Here is a 15,107-nt window from a genome sequence, read left to right on the forward strand (position 1 = left end):
TCATTGACAACGGAATTTGATCATTGTTATCACTGGGTGGTACCAATCGACTCACTATATTTCAGAGCGTGATCGAATCACACATCTGTCCGCATCCTGGATCCATACCCCGGCTCTCAACAGTGGCAGCGCGGCGTCTTTGGCGCAGCAATTATGCGCGCACGCCCTGATGATGGACCCTGTTTACGGACCCCTGATATTGGACCCTGATGACGGACCCCAAGATGATGGACCCCTGATGATGAACCCTGATGATGGCCTCTGATGATGGTCCCTTTGACGACGGACCCCCTGATGATGGACCCCTGGTGATGATCCCTCTTATGAATGACCCCTGATGATGGCCCCTGATGATGGAACCCCCTGATGGCAGCTCTCCCTGTGCGGCAATGGGGGTCTCGGCACCGGCGTGCACGTGGCGGCGATGACTGCTACCGGCGGTGATCCCGCTCGAGTGATTTGGCCAAATCCCAGCTGCGAGGAGGGGACATTTAAAAAAAGAGGCGGTGTCCGTTTTGACGGCGCGAGGGAGGAGCGCGCGGAGTGTTTGGGGAGAGGCACTGCGGCCCTTCTCCCGACGCCTGTGGGTCGAGTCCGAATTGATTCTCCATCTCGTGACGGTCACCGCTCGCTCCTTTTGGTGGGTTTATCGGCACGAAAGCCAGAGAACACAACGATGTTACGTTTTTTTTTTTTCAGGAAGACCACAATCGGTGGTGTTGTTGGGTAGGATTCCAAATACGGTGGGGAGGGGGGGGTGTCGTTGTGGATGAATGAACGTTACCCTCGGCTGTTCCAGCAGAGGGCACAACAGCCACACGCATGAATGCCCGCTAGTCAGTGTGAAGACAGAATATGAACGCGCTCTGTGCGTGCACTGCAGGTCATCTTCATCATCATCATCAGACATGTTCAATCCACTGCTGGATAAAAGCCTTCCCAACATTGTCACCCTACCCCCGCATTGCTCGCAGCATCCTGCGATGCCACAATCCATCTCGACGGCTGCGCATCAGCGGCTCTCATCCACGCTCCCTTCTCGTTTGGCTGCCGTTCCCGTCTACCGATGTGCCCTGCTCGTGCCCACCACGCTCACTTTGCCTTCACACGCAACGCGAACTCCCTGAATTGCAGTTGCATGCATCGCTCTACGTTCCTTTGGGCACTTTTTCTTCCATTTTCCAGTTATCCGATTACTAGCCGGTAATTAATAACTTCAGAACGCTGCGAAGTTCGGCCCCCAATCTAAGTTAAACTAAACCTTGATTTTTATTTCACGAGGTAAGGCCCACTGAGCCTATATAGCTCTTTTTTTCAGAAGCGACCTCGCCACAAATGATAGCTCAACGAAGTGGCTTATCATCATGTGGACATTTATCGCAGCCAAATGCTCTAAACGCGTGCTTATTCTGAACGTGGAAGCAGAAACCGGAGGACCGGGAGAAAATCACGGGAGAGAGAGAACAAATATACAGCAGGTGTCAAGGTCGAGATCGAGCCCACGACCTCCTGCATACCAGGCGAGGTAGTTAACATCTCCTAGCCACCGTGGATTGATGAGGCACGTTTCTAAAACACGCCCCTTCCCTGGCGCCCTCTGTCCAACCAGCAATATAAATCTATTTTTTTTAATAGATTTAAGACAGTTTAGAATCCAGCTGGCGCACCTGGAGATCGAATTGAACCGACGACCCTCTGGATCGTAAGCCCAGTGTGCCAAACCATTGCGACGCCGTGGCAGCAGCATCTGCAAGGGGGATTCGTGCGAATCAAAGCTTCTGGGCCATTAGGTACAGGTGGCGGAAGAGGAGGAGGAGGAGCAGGAGGACGAGGAGGAGGCAAGTTTGGCGTCGTCGCCTTCCTGGGCACTCTTCGCGTTTCCCCAAATCTCCCGGTGAAACCTCCAGGGCCCCCCGGGGCTCTACTCACACGCGGTGGGACACTCGGGGTCCCTGGCGGGCGGTGTGGTAGGCGCCACCGCAGGCCACCCAGTGGGCACCGGCTTCGTCGTCTTCTTTTTCAGCGTCCCTTCGTCTCCTCCTCCTCCACCTCCTCCACCTCCTTCACGCCGCCTCCATCCGGAGGTCGGCGGCATCTGAGAAGTTCTGCTCGCCGAGCTGGGCCGCATTGGCGAGATGCCGTCACCGCCACCAAGGCCACCAACGCCCGCCTGCACCACCGTTCGCCTCCCGCCGCCGGTGGCATCGCTCGGCTGCGTTGTTCTTATCACCTCCTTGCCATGGCCAGGGCGGTGGCGGTGGCCGTGATTAGAGCCGTCGTGCGGTCCTTTGGTCGGTGCGGTGTGGCTCAAGGTTGGGTCATTGTCGTGGGAGAAGTCTGGCTGAAGGAGCTGTCCATCGGCTGCTTGTGAATGCAGCTGATTGTCTGTCCGGTTGCTCGCGGGGTTGATGGTGATGTTGGCGGTGGTGGTGGTGTTTGCCATGGTGTGAGGCCTTCCGGCTCCCCTCGTCGAACCCGTCGAGTTTGTCGTGACGTGGCCACTGCTGCTGCTGTCACCACCACCATGATTATCGTCATCGTCGTCGTCATCGTCACCACCGCCATCTCCATCATCGTCGCCGCCGCTAAGATCGCTCGTTGATGGCCCCGATGATGATGACGACGACGATGATGATGATGATGACGATGATGACGACGATGATGATGATGATGACGATGATGATGTTGATGATGACGATGATGATGACGATGATGACGACGATGATGATGATGATGACGATGATGATGATGGTGACGATGATGATGATGGTGACGATGATGATGATGGTGACGATGATGACGACGATGATGATGATGATGACGATGATGATGACGATGATGACGACGATGATGATGATGATGACGATGATGACGACGATGATGATGATGGTGACGATGATGATGTTGATGATGACGACGACGACGATGACGACGACGACGACGATGGTGATGATGACGACGACGACGATGGTGATGATGACGACGACGATGACGATGATGATGATGACGACGACGGTGGTGATGATGACGATGATGACGACGACGACGATGGTGATGATGACGATGATAACGACGACGACGATGGTGATGATGACGACGACGGTGATGACGACGACGACGGCGGCAGCGATGCCTGTGACGGCACCGCCCGCCCCGCGGTCCGTTCCACCGGATGCGTCGTGGTCCCCGTTTGACCGGGACTCGAACCTGTGCCCGAGTCACTCGCCGTCGCCGCGGAGTCGACGGCGCGCCCCGCCTCGCCGTGGCGGGGGGGGCACGCGGGCGGCCCGCACGCCACGTCCCGCCCGGGGTCGTCGAACGGGCAGCTCGAGTCGAGCGCGCGCGACGCCGCCTCCATGTCGGAGCGCAGGCGCGAGAAGAAGCTCCGCTGAGGCATGGAGGAGGAGGTCGTGCACGCCAGCGGCAAGCCCTGGGGGTGGAGGGGCGGCGGGCAACGCGTGTGACGGACGTCGTCGTTGTCAAAGGGGGGTTTGTTTGTTTATCGTCAGCATCGTCGTCAACAACATCAATCGCCGTCGTCATTGACGTCAACTCCAGCCACCGTGGTGTCAGGACCAGTTAAACTGTTAAAGGATCATCCAGACCACCACCCATTAGTACGGTGGGCTACGCACGGTGCGAAAGAAGTCCAATACACAATACATACACCAATTGTTAGTATCATTATCAGAAGCGGATATCCAGTGATGCAGTAGCGATAGCAGAAGCATCAGCAGATGCGACGGCGATATCTGATCATTATAATCATCCACAAGCAGCAGTGGCATCAGCAATAGCAGGAACAGCATACACAATGTGAGTGAGCACATCAGCAGCGTTCATCATCATCATCGATAATCGGCAGCAACGTCTGCATCCTGAGCATCATCAACATGATTATCATCACCGGTAACGTCAGCAGTAATCCGACAGTGATGATAGTGACGACGACGATAATGATACCATAATAATTATTTATATTTCTAAGGCACCCTGAACGGATGTCAGAGCGCCGTGCATGTAAGTGAGGGCCATGAGTGAGAGGTAACCGGGGAGAGAGAGGGAGACTAAAGAGACACAGATAGAGAACGAGAGAGAGAGAGGCCGTGTAAAACACGTGGTGGGGTCTTCAGGCGAATGTAAAAGGCTCTCATTGACCACGAATTCCTCATCTCTGAGGACAGGGAATTCAAGAGCCCTGGGTACCGTGCGGACAATTGCCCGGTGGTCAATTCCACGTTCGATGCTTGGAGTGCGTTCACGCTGAGTACAGGGGGCATGATCGGTAGATCTCAATGATTGTCGATGATGATGACGACGATGCCATTTATAATGAATTTCATTGATAAACATGGTGACCAGTGTCATGCTGATGACAGCTACATTTCTGATGATGGGATCGACGATGATGATGATGATGGTGACATTTATGACATTGGTCGCGGTGACGATCGGAGGCATCACGATGATGACGACTCCGTGATGATAATTGGGGTTTTTACCCTTTTATCTGGCAACAAAACTGACACTTTTTTTAAAGGGTAAAAAAACAATTATCATATTTTGCTACTGGCAAATGAGGTTCCAATGGTGTAAATGCTTACCCCGAGCTCTCATACTCTGATGGTGCATTGTCTTTGAGTTGTGCGCCTTTTGGCGTCATCTGGTCCAACACCATGTGAGACTAGGCTTTAAGGAAAGCTGTCTCGGGTATGGACCAATCAACTTCAAGGACAGTGCATACATTATCAGAGTTATGTTTTTTGTTTGCATTATGACTGTAGGTATTGTGGTCTATGCAAACATGACTCCTTGTTAAAAAGGTGTCAGTTTTGTTGCCAGATAAAAGGGTAAAAAAACAATTATCATATTTTTATACTGGCAAATGAGGTTCCAATGGTGACTCCGTGATGATGATGATCACGACGATAACATTCATGACGATGGCGACGATATTCATGTTCAGCGATGCACCGCCGAGCGTACGCTGAAGTGCACGTATCCGTAGAAGGCGAGACTGCTGAGCAGGGTGCGCGTGCTGTTGTAGATCAGCGTGCGCTCCTCCACATTCTCCTGCAGCCTCTGCAGGGTGGGCCGCAGCACCAGCAGGGCCCTCAGCGCCCTGCACACGTCCTGCACAAGCCAGACAGACAGGTGGGGGGGGGGGTGGGGGTGGAGAGGAGTAAGGTCTAAGGGTGGTGACACAGGACGGGGATGACCCGCCTCTACTGGACATCTGTGAAGAAGAGCTTCATAGCTCATCGGATTCCTCCAGGATGGATGAAGATTCTGATTATATTCATAGGTTTTTTCGGTAAAGTCACGTAGGTAAAAATTTTATAAAAGTAAAATAAAATAAAAATAAAATAAAAATCACGACGTTTCGGAGGCAACACAAGCTTCCGTCTTCAGGTGAAACCGTCACAGCACGATTGCTGTATCAAGTGATCGTGCTGTGACGGTTCCACCTGAAGACGGAAGCTTGTGTTGCCTCCGAAACGTCGTGATTTTTATTTTATTTTACTTTTATTAATTTTAATTTTATTTTTTTACCTACGTGACTTTACTGAAAAAAACCTAAGAATTTGAATCCTTGCAGTCACGAAAGCTTCAAATCTAAAATTCTGATTATAATAAGGTGGCGTCGCAGTGGTGACTGACACTCGTGCCTCACAGCAAGGAATACCTGGGTTCGATTTCCAACTCGAGTTTGTATGATCTCCCCCCAGTGCTGCATGGATTTCCCCGGGGGTTCTTCGCTTCGCTTTCTGGTATACTGTGACAACCCTAGCTGCATCTTGATTATATCATTTTTTTAAAAATAATCATTACGTCGCTTGTTTGCTCAGAAAAGCCTCACTGCGTCTTTTTTAAGGAGGGTCCTGCCAACTGTTCGCAGTAGGAGGGAGCGATGTTGCTTCTGGGCGTAATCCCAATTGAGTAATTTGCTGGTCATTTTTCAGCATTGGGATGATTGGCCAATAAGAAAACCATTATATTGTTTTCATAGCGAGTAAAAGAATACGTATTACCATGAATGGGCAAATGAAAAAAAAGCACGACTGTACAAATGAGACAGAGGAAACCAGAACCGATATGAACGAGACATCAAAAAAGGAGACAAATGGGGAATGCATGACTATTATTTTTTATAACATCGAAGCGCTGAATTTCGACCAATCACGGGTTCGCTGATCCTGCAGATCAATGCATGGCTCTACCATCCTCCCATTTGTCTCGTGTCGTACTTGCCTGGAACAATCTGGCCGTGCACCAGCGCTGGCCCAAGCAAGCCTGGCTCTACTTATGAGACACTGCATGTCGAAACCAGCCCAGAGAGTTTGCGTGTGTCGAACCAATTGCTGCTGAAAAACGCACTCTCAAGGGGGGCCCTTATAGGATTGTTTGTTGTTGTTGTCGTATATATTGTTGCATGGGTCTTGTGGGCAACTGGTGGTTCTTGGGCATGAGCTTGTGACGAGGCTATGTCCGTGTAGCGTCCTGTGGTGTGGGCGCCTGCAGACGTCATGTAAATCCACGTGACGTTACAATTGTTGCGCATGCATTGCGTTCACACGCGGTACGTTGGGGGCAATAATAAATCCAGCGGGGACAATGAGCTCCAGGGGAGCTCTGGGAGAGCTCCGGAGACAAATCGACATGGGCTCGGCTGCAGGTTCCGAGGACGGGGTAGTGGGTGGCATATGGGGGGGGGGGGGGTAGATGGCGGGGATGATGAACATGAGAATTTATTAGCCACAGTCCACGGATGCGGAGTGTGCTGGGACACTGGGACATATGGCTGGGTCGCTGGAGGGAGAGCAGTTGGACTGAGCCTTTGGAAGATGATGGACAGGACGGACAAATGGATGGACAGTTGGATAGACTGACAAGTGAAACGGAGTGATGAATGAGTGGATGCACGCGAGGACAGATGAGGCGTGGATCGAAAAGTTTGACAGACCGATATTTGGATGAGTGGACAGTGTCGGATAGAGAGTTCGATGGACGGATGAACAGACTGGCCCACCAAGAGGCATATACGGTTAAGGATGAACATGCTTGATGGACAATCGACTGGTCATACTGCCGGGTGGACGTACTGACAGACAGATGGATAGGCTGATAGATTATTCAAGACGAGGACAGACGGTCAGACCCATTCATAATGTGGCAGATGGCCAGATTAGCGAATGAGCAGACGTGACAAAAACGGTCGGCCTTAAGTAGCAACCAACATCCTCTTGACGCACGGAGGCAACGGACAGACAGACACACAGACATTTGACGCACGGAGGCAACGGACAAACAGACACACAGATATTTGACGCACGGAGGCAACGGACAGACAGACACACAGATATTTGATGCACGGAGGCAACGGACGGACAGACGCACAGATATTTGACGCATGGAGGCAACGGACAGACAGACACACAGATATTTGACGCACGGAGGCAACGGACGGACAGACACACAGACATTTGACGCACGGAGGCAACGGACGGACGCACAGACATTTGACGCACGGAGGCAACGGACGGACAGACACACACATATTTGACGCACGGCACGCGGGCGGGAGGCCAAGCAGCCCGGCACGGCAAGCCCCGCGAAATCCCTTTTGCGGAACTTCGTGAAGCAATCCCGTAAGCTGCTAATAGCCTGCTCTCCGCCGCATTATCCCCCGTTCCCTAAGCCCGGACATCGGCCCAGGCGATCCATACGAATCAAGGGTGGACGGCGCGCGTCGCGCGCGATCGCGGTGACCCCAGAGGCGGGTCGCGAGCACCCCTGGGGCGGCTGGCGACCGAGGGGGCACCGCGTAGACGGGAGAGCGGCGGTGGCAGCGAACCCCAACCCCAACCCCCACCCCAACCCCCACCCCCACCCCAACCCCCACCCCAACCCCCACCCCCACCCCCGCCACCGCCACTGCCCCTCCGTCATCGCTGCTACGATGAGACCCACGCGATGGGCCACGTGGATGGCCTCTAGTTCGTGGTGGAACCCCGTGGTGGGGCGGGCTGGGGGAAGGGGAGAGCTGCAAGGGGATGGGTGCTCTCTGATCAGATCAACTCCTCAATTCCCGAGCGCTGAGGAGCCGAGGGCAGGGAAATTGGGGCGGCGGCCATGGCGGTTGCCCACCCATAATCCACAGCCTTACAGGATGGGGGTTTGCGGATCACGCGGAGATCAGCGTGCGATTCCAAGGGGGGGGAGGGGTCGGCTCAGTGGGGTGGGAGGGCGGGGGGCGGGGGGCGGGGTGGGGTGGGAGGATGGGTGGGGGGGGCGTGTAACGAACTTGAGTTGGGGTTGAGGGGTGGCGAGTCGGGGTTAAGTAGGGCTGTAGGGATGAGGAACGAAGTTGGGCAGGTGATGATGTGGTGGTGATGCGGTGATGATGTGGTAATGAGGTGGTGGCGATGCGGTGGTGATGCGGTGATGATGTGATGGTGATGCGGTGATGATGCGGTGATGATGTGATGGTGATGCGGTGGTGATGCGGTGATGATGTGGTGGTGATGCGGTGGTGATGCGGTGATGATGTGATGGTGATGCGGTGATGATGTGATGGTGATGCGGTGATGATGTGATGGTGATGCGGTGATGATGTGGTGGTGATGCGGTGATGATTTGGTAATGAGGTGGTGGTGATGTGGTGACGATGCTGTGGTGATAATGTGGTGGTGATGCGGTAATGATGTGGTTACATAGAGGGGGTTGAGGTGTGTGTTCAGCAAGAATTGAATTGAAGTTGGGCAGGCGGTGGGTATGTGACCGTGTCGAGGTTGAGTCGGGCTGGAGCGGGGGGGCGGTGGGGGGGCGGCGGTGCGGGTGAGCCGTGGTCGACTCCACTCTCCATCTCCGCTACCTTCTCCATGACGCCGGGGTGGACGGAGAGCGCCGTCACCACGTAGTCTCGAGGCAGGTTGTTGCTCTGCGCACGCGGGCACCACACACACACACGGCAGGGGCGTCACTGCAGGGCGACTCACGCACGCACACACAGACCCCCCCCCCCGGTGTGGGTAATGCGATACCGGGAACGGTGGCGCAGCGGTTAGCGCGTTTCGCTACGAATCCGGTGACCTGACGAGTAATAACGGTGGCGAATATTTGAACCCCTTCTGGGCCTCAACGACGCAAAATAAAACGCAGACTGCGCCATGAACCCCATAAACCGGAGTCGGATTCTCGGCCACAGCTCAAATGTCAGTGGCGAGCGACATCCAATCCCACCGCCTGCTTCACCCAAACTGCGCTGACCGGCGTGGTGAAGTATGGTCAGGCAACACGCACAGCCGACACGGAATGGGGACGTCTTCGTCCGGCAGTGCATCAACAAAAGGGCTGAAAATCATATTTGGTTTGTCCCATTCATTCTATAGAATTGTCAATTTTGATGTTTGAGCATCAACTGTGATGGTGACGCTTTGAGTGGCAGCTTTGAGCCAGAAAGGCGCCACACGTGTATGACGCGAGATCCCATGAGAGCACGGTTGGCTACGTACGGCGCGAAAGAAGTTCAGCATGCGGCACGTCCAACAAGCAAATTGGCTGGACTGTTCAGCCGTCGCGGCAAGCGCTGGGAGCGAGCATCCATTCACTGGGGTACGGCAATAGACGACGCATGACGCCGCGGCCGCCTTTGTCTTCCCCCACAGTGCTGACGTGACAACAACGTTGATCCAGCTGAAAAATAGATTCACTGCCAGAATGCAGTGTGGCGGATGGGATATTGAAAGAAAGTGCTTTTCAGTTTTTATTTTACGTGGAGGTACAGGTACGTGGGGGAGGCGTGTTTACGTCCGCTGATTTATTCTATGCACGACGACGCTGATGAATGTTTCAGGTTGAGGTGACCTAGGGGAGGCACGAGTCAGGTTCAAGTGCCAATGAGTGCAGCCAGCATGGCCAGGTTCAGCTGCTCGCTCCCCCAAAGACAAAGATCCCCCCCCCGGTGTAGCCTTCACAGGCCGTTGGGGCAAGTGCTGCTAGCAGAGCACCACCCGGTGGCCCCGCGTCGGGCGTGGGATTCATCCTGGAGCCGGAGCCAGACTTGCAACGACAGACTTAGAGCATCGCTGTCCTCGAGAGAGGCGACAGCGAGTGATCCGCGTGCAGCACGCGATGGACTGGCCTCGTAAAAGTTGCCCAATGACACATTTTGGAGACTTTTAGAAATAGCAACGTGCAAAACGCGGCCCTCCAAAATGCCTCCACTTGGATCTTTAAAACAACATTCAGAGATTTAAACAAACGCACGCACGCACGCGTCGGAATGCATTTGCCCCGCATGATGGTGATGTTGGACAGCAGCTCAGAACACAAAAGCTTTCACATCCAAACTCGCTCGTGTATGTACACACTCTCACCACGTGTATACTAACACTCACAAACACACAGGCTCTCGCTATGCAAACACTCCTGTCAACCCCTCGCATCCACATCCATTCACACGGCACACACGCACGCATGCTACATGCGTGTTTCTCTCTTACGAACCCTCCCCCACCCCAGCCCCCGTATAGACGTTCTCCAGGTCTGTAGGAGCGAGTGATGTTCGCGGTGGCTCGGTGTGGCCAGAAAATCACGCCGGAGCCGCCCCTCGTCTCCCCAGTGCCGATGCTTTACACGCGGCATCGGGTATCCGTGTTATCGGCTCAGGTAATTGTCGTCACCGATGTTAGCTGTGAGCGGGAATCGAACTCGGGTTCGCCGGGTGGTTAGTAGCGCAGCGCGCTAACCGCCGCGCCACCACTCCCCATCCACCATCAAATACAAAGACAAAGATCCCCCGTACAGCCTGAACAGACTGCTGGGGCAAGTGCTGTTAGCGAGCACCTATAAAGACCGGTAAAGCACACGAGGGGGTGGGTGGCCAACACCACGCCCGGCCGCCTTTGTATGCCCCAGTGGGGATGTTTACACACCGCACCAGGTACTCAGTTGAGGCTGAGTCGACCTAGCGAAGGCCCAGGACCGGTTCCGATAATCGTCACTGGTGTTGGCCGTGAGCAAGAATCGAACTCGGGTTCGCCGAGTGGTTCGTAGCGAGCGCGAACAATCGAATGCACACACACACGCACACACACAAACACACACGCACACACACACACGCACTCACACGCGCACAGACACGCAAACACACAAGCACACACACACGCGCACACACACACGCACACACACACACATGCACACACGCACACGTACACACAAACACGCACACACACACACGCACACACACACGCGCACACACACACGCACACACACACGCGCGCACACACACGCACACACACGCACACGCGCACAGACACGCACACACACACGCACATACACACACGCGCACACACACACGCGCACACACGCACACACACACGCATATACACACACACACGCGCACACACGCACACACACACGCACATACACACACGCACACACACACACGCGCACACACGCACACACACACGCACATACACACACACGCACACACACACGCGCACACACGCACACACACACACACGCACATACACACACGCACACACACGCGCACACACGCACACACACACGCACATACACACACGCGCACACATACGTGCGCACGCATCCAAGTCACGCGTCGTAGTAGCACGAGACATTGCATCTACGTGACCGAGGGTTGTTCCTGTCGACACATTCTTTCCCCATGCAGGCTGTAATTTAGTTTTGAGTCACGGCAATTGGCTTGCCGTGTGTTTATTCTGAGCGTGCGGTTTTGCCTTCGTGCATAATCGTCGCTTTTAAAACTTGCCAACACCACGATAAGCTCTGATGCACAGGTTTGTATGTACGTTAAAATCACCCAGCAGTGTTGACCATGAATTAGTACATCGGAATGACAATTATTTTCCCCCCTTTTGATGATCCACCGTCGGATGAAGGCCTCTCCATGCCGTGTCGGTTGTGCCCTGTTGCTTGGCCATACTTCACCACGCCGGTCAGTGCAGTTTGGTGAAAGAGGCGGTTGGGATTGGACATCGCTCGCCACTGACATTTTAGCTGTGGCTGAGAATCGAACTCCCGTTATTGGGTTCCAAATATTGCTAATTAAATTTAACCTATCAAATATAATAACGTAAACAAACGCTGATGTTTACCCATCGGCTGAGTCGACATAGGGGAGGCTCAGGATCGGTTCAAATAGTCGCCACTTTAATTTCTCGTGAGCGGCAGACGCAGACGAAGTCGGGTCGCCGGGATTGGTTTGAGCAACGCGCTAAACACTGCGCCACCGCTCCCCATATCGCTTTCCACACATTACACAGACTCATATGCAGAGCTCCATTGGTCAGCTCCATCCGTAGGCGAGGCCAGCATCATGACGTCATAACGCGAGTGGCAGAATTAAGGAGGATGAGGAGGAGGATGGTGTCCGGACGCGACCCACCAGCTCGGCGATGGTGGAGGCGAACCCCGAGGCGATGGGGTTGGTGATGGCGCACGTCCCGTCTCCACGCGTCACTCCCAGCGCCAGAGTCACAGCGAGCACGAGTGAGAGGCCAGCGAACTGCAAAGACACACGCCAGAGACTAAGACACACACCAGAGACTAAGATGCAGAGATGCCCTGCGCACAAGTGGAAAGTGCACGTACATACTCTCTCGCCTGTGCGCGACTCAACCTTAGGAACAACGCAACCATTAATCATGCAACTTCACACTGGCCCTAATATAAATGTGGAGGCAGTGGGTGCGTGAATTCGTGGGTGAGTCAATGAGTTCGTGGGTGGGTGGGTGAGTGCATGAGTGATCGGGTGGGTGTATTTGCAACGCACCAACTTTCAAGCCAAGCAACTGAATGTCTAAATCACTTGGAATCTGCATCTCGAATAGTGGCCTCTTTATTGGCCCACACGAGATCACAAGCAGTTGGTCCTGATGCCTCGTCTCTGAAAGCCCTGGGGCATAGCCACGGGTACAACCACCAGGAGCAGCCATCAGCGGAACTGGCGTGGGGGCAGGGGGTGGCTTGGTAGCCAAAGCTACGCGTTAAGGCCACTTGACAACAACCATGAGATGTTTCAACAACAGTGCAATAGGACAAAACACTTCTTTAAAACGCGGTAAAAAAATTTATGAGAATGATTTAATTTAATTAGAGCAGTAATGCAGTATTGCAAAGAAAGTAATACGTAGCTGTAGTGGCTTGCATTTTCTTCAAAGACGGAGACGCCCCCCCCCCCCACCTCCACAGCGTTAAATGTTCGAGACCGTGAGCGTAACGCCGATGTGGCTACGGTAAGAGGAGCCCGCGATACGTATGAGCCTCGAGGGTGCGACCGTGCGAGACAAATCATAATATTTGGGCCTCCACCTGACCGATTGCCGCACCCCCCTGAGCTGATAATGTCGTGAACACGCCACTGAGGGTAGCGGCGGCAGCGCTGCGCCAATGCTCGCGACCCTCCCCCCGTCACGTTCCTTCGGTCCGCGAAAATGTTACCTAACGCGGGGCCCTCTTATTGGGTGCGCTGACGTTTATAATGATGGTGTGCGACTTAGCGATTTGAAGGCGTCGGTTTAGGCGCTGTTTACCCGGTCTCCCTGACACTCCGCCACCGATTGTGCACAGGATGGCGGTAGCGTGAGTTTCGTTTTTGTTCTTTAAATCCTTCTCGACCGGTGGACGAAAACGTGAATTCTTTTTTTTGTATCCTTCTCGAGGATGAAATAATTCACCTTTTACTCGACCGGCCACTAAAACGTGTTCTCCGCGGGTGATGTCATCGTGAGCACTTAACGGGGAAGGCGGCGGCGGTGGTGGTGGTGGTGGAGGAGGAAACGCGCTCTGAATTTCTCGACATTGCCCGCGATCAATCGATGCGCGGTGAATGCGCGTGCATCGCCCATTGCATGTCGGCCACTGCGGAGCCGCGCGTCTGCTACGCGTACATGATGTTCATGCGCTTCCAGTCAGGTTCTTGAGGTGCAAACCAAAACAATAGAGGCAAAGGTGCAGCCCTGCAATATCTTGCTCGCTTCACGACTGAGTGCCCCACTCCAGAGGCGAGAGTGCAAATCACTTTACCCGCAAGCACTACGCGAACTGCTGATCGACGAACCGTGTCGCACCGATGTTTACTGCTGGGTGGACATAGACAATGGGATGTGAGACACACGACGAGAGACAGATATGCAAACTCAAGCGTCGTAATCGTCGCAGCCAAAATGGGCACGCATTTTTAAGCGTGCTTAATGTTTTTTCACAGTTTATATTCCACCCGGAAAACCCGCTTCGAGATGTGCGGAGCGACATCTCGAACGCAAGATGTCGATGTGGCACGTCACGTGGCGAGGCACCGCACGCGAAGGTTCTGCAGGGGAACTCACATACTTGGCACACAGACACGACGAACACGCAAAGACAAAACATCGCCCACCCACACCACCCACTCCCCCCCAGTGCTGATGTTTACACACTGCCAGCAGGTGCTGCTCATCGCGTAAGGCGGAGTCACACGTTGCGTCTCAGAACAGAAGCGATGGGAGGAAAGAAACGAAAACAAACATTGCTGAGAAGCGACACGGGAGCGAGAGAGGTTTTTTTTGCGACTCGGACGAAATCGGAAATTTGAGACGGTTTAGCCGTCGTCGGATGCGTGGCCACCACGCACAAAGCAAGGGTTTGCTGTGGAGGCTACTGCCGGGGACACGTGGTGCCCGGCAATGCGGCGAAATCAACTGTTGTACGGTACTATACTCCGACATCCAAATATAAATATCAGAATAAGCATTTAGACGGGAGGAATGCGATGAGCTACAAGGCTCCTTGTTCACAGATGTCCAGTGCCGTGGGAGCTGTCCCTCGTTGGAGAAGGGAATGGTGGTCACTCCGGGGTCGGTCACAATGTGCGCGTACGTGGTGTGTTTGCACCTCATTCGCACCCGTGCGTCGCCGGCCGTGGCTACGTCGGAGGTGCGGTCCGTCTGCCTTTCTCTCTCTCTCTCCCTCGCTCGCTCGTAATTGCCGCTCGCATGAATGTTTAATGGGCGACTGTGGGCAATCGCTGCTCAATCTTCTCCCTGCCCCCCCCCCCCCACTCCGCTTGGGCCGCCGCTAAGAAT

General features: G+C 54.1%; 1 protein-coding gene across 1 annotated transcript in view; it reads right to left on the reverse strand.

The window, feature by feature from the left end:
* The window catches only part of LOC133347946 (uncharacterized), a 90,170-nt gene that overhangs the window by 14,956 nt on the left and 60,107 nt on the right, over positions 1–15,107 (reverse strand). The window contains exons 2-5 of the mRNA XM_061560711.1: positions 12,431–12,550; positions 8,876–8,941; positions 4,987–5,133; positions 3,208–3,430 (exon numbers count right to left, since the gene is read on the reverse strand). Of these exons, the coding sequence (XP_061416695.1) occupies positions 3,208–3,430; positions 4,987–5,133; positions 8,876–8,941; positions 12,431–12,550 (556 nt within the window). The remainder of the gene's footprint in view (positions 1–3,207; positions 3,431–4,986; positions 5,134–8,875; positions 8,942–12,430; positions 12,551–15,107) is intronic.

Source organism: Lethenteron reissneri, chromosome 26, assembly GCF_015708825.2.
Source record: "Lethenteron reissneri isolate LAM-NWPU_2019-01 chromosome 26, ASM1570882v1, whole genome shotgun sequence".
Lineage (NCBI taxonomy): Eukaryota > Metazoa > Chordata > Hyperoartia > Petromyzontiformes > Petromyzontidae > Lethenteron > Lethenteron reissneri.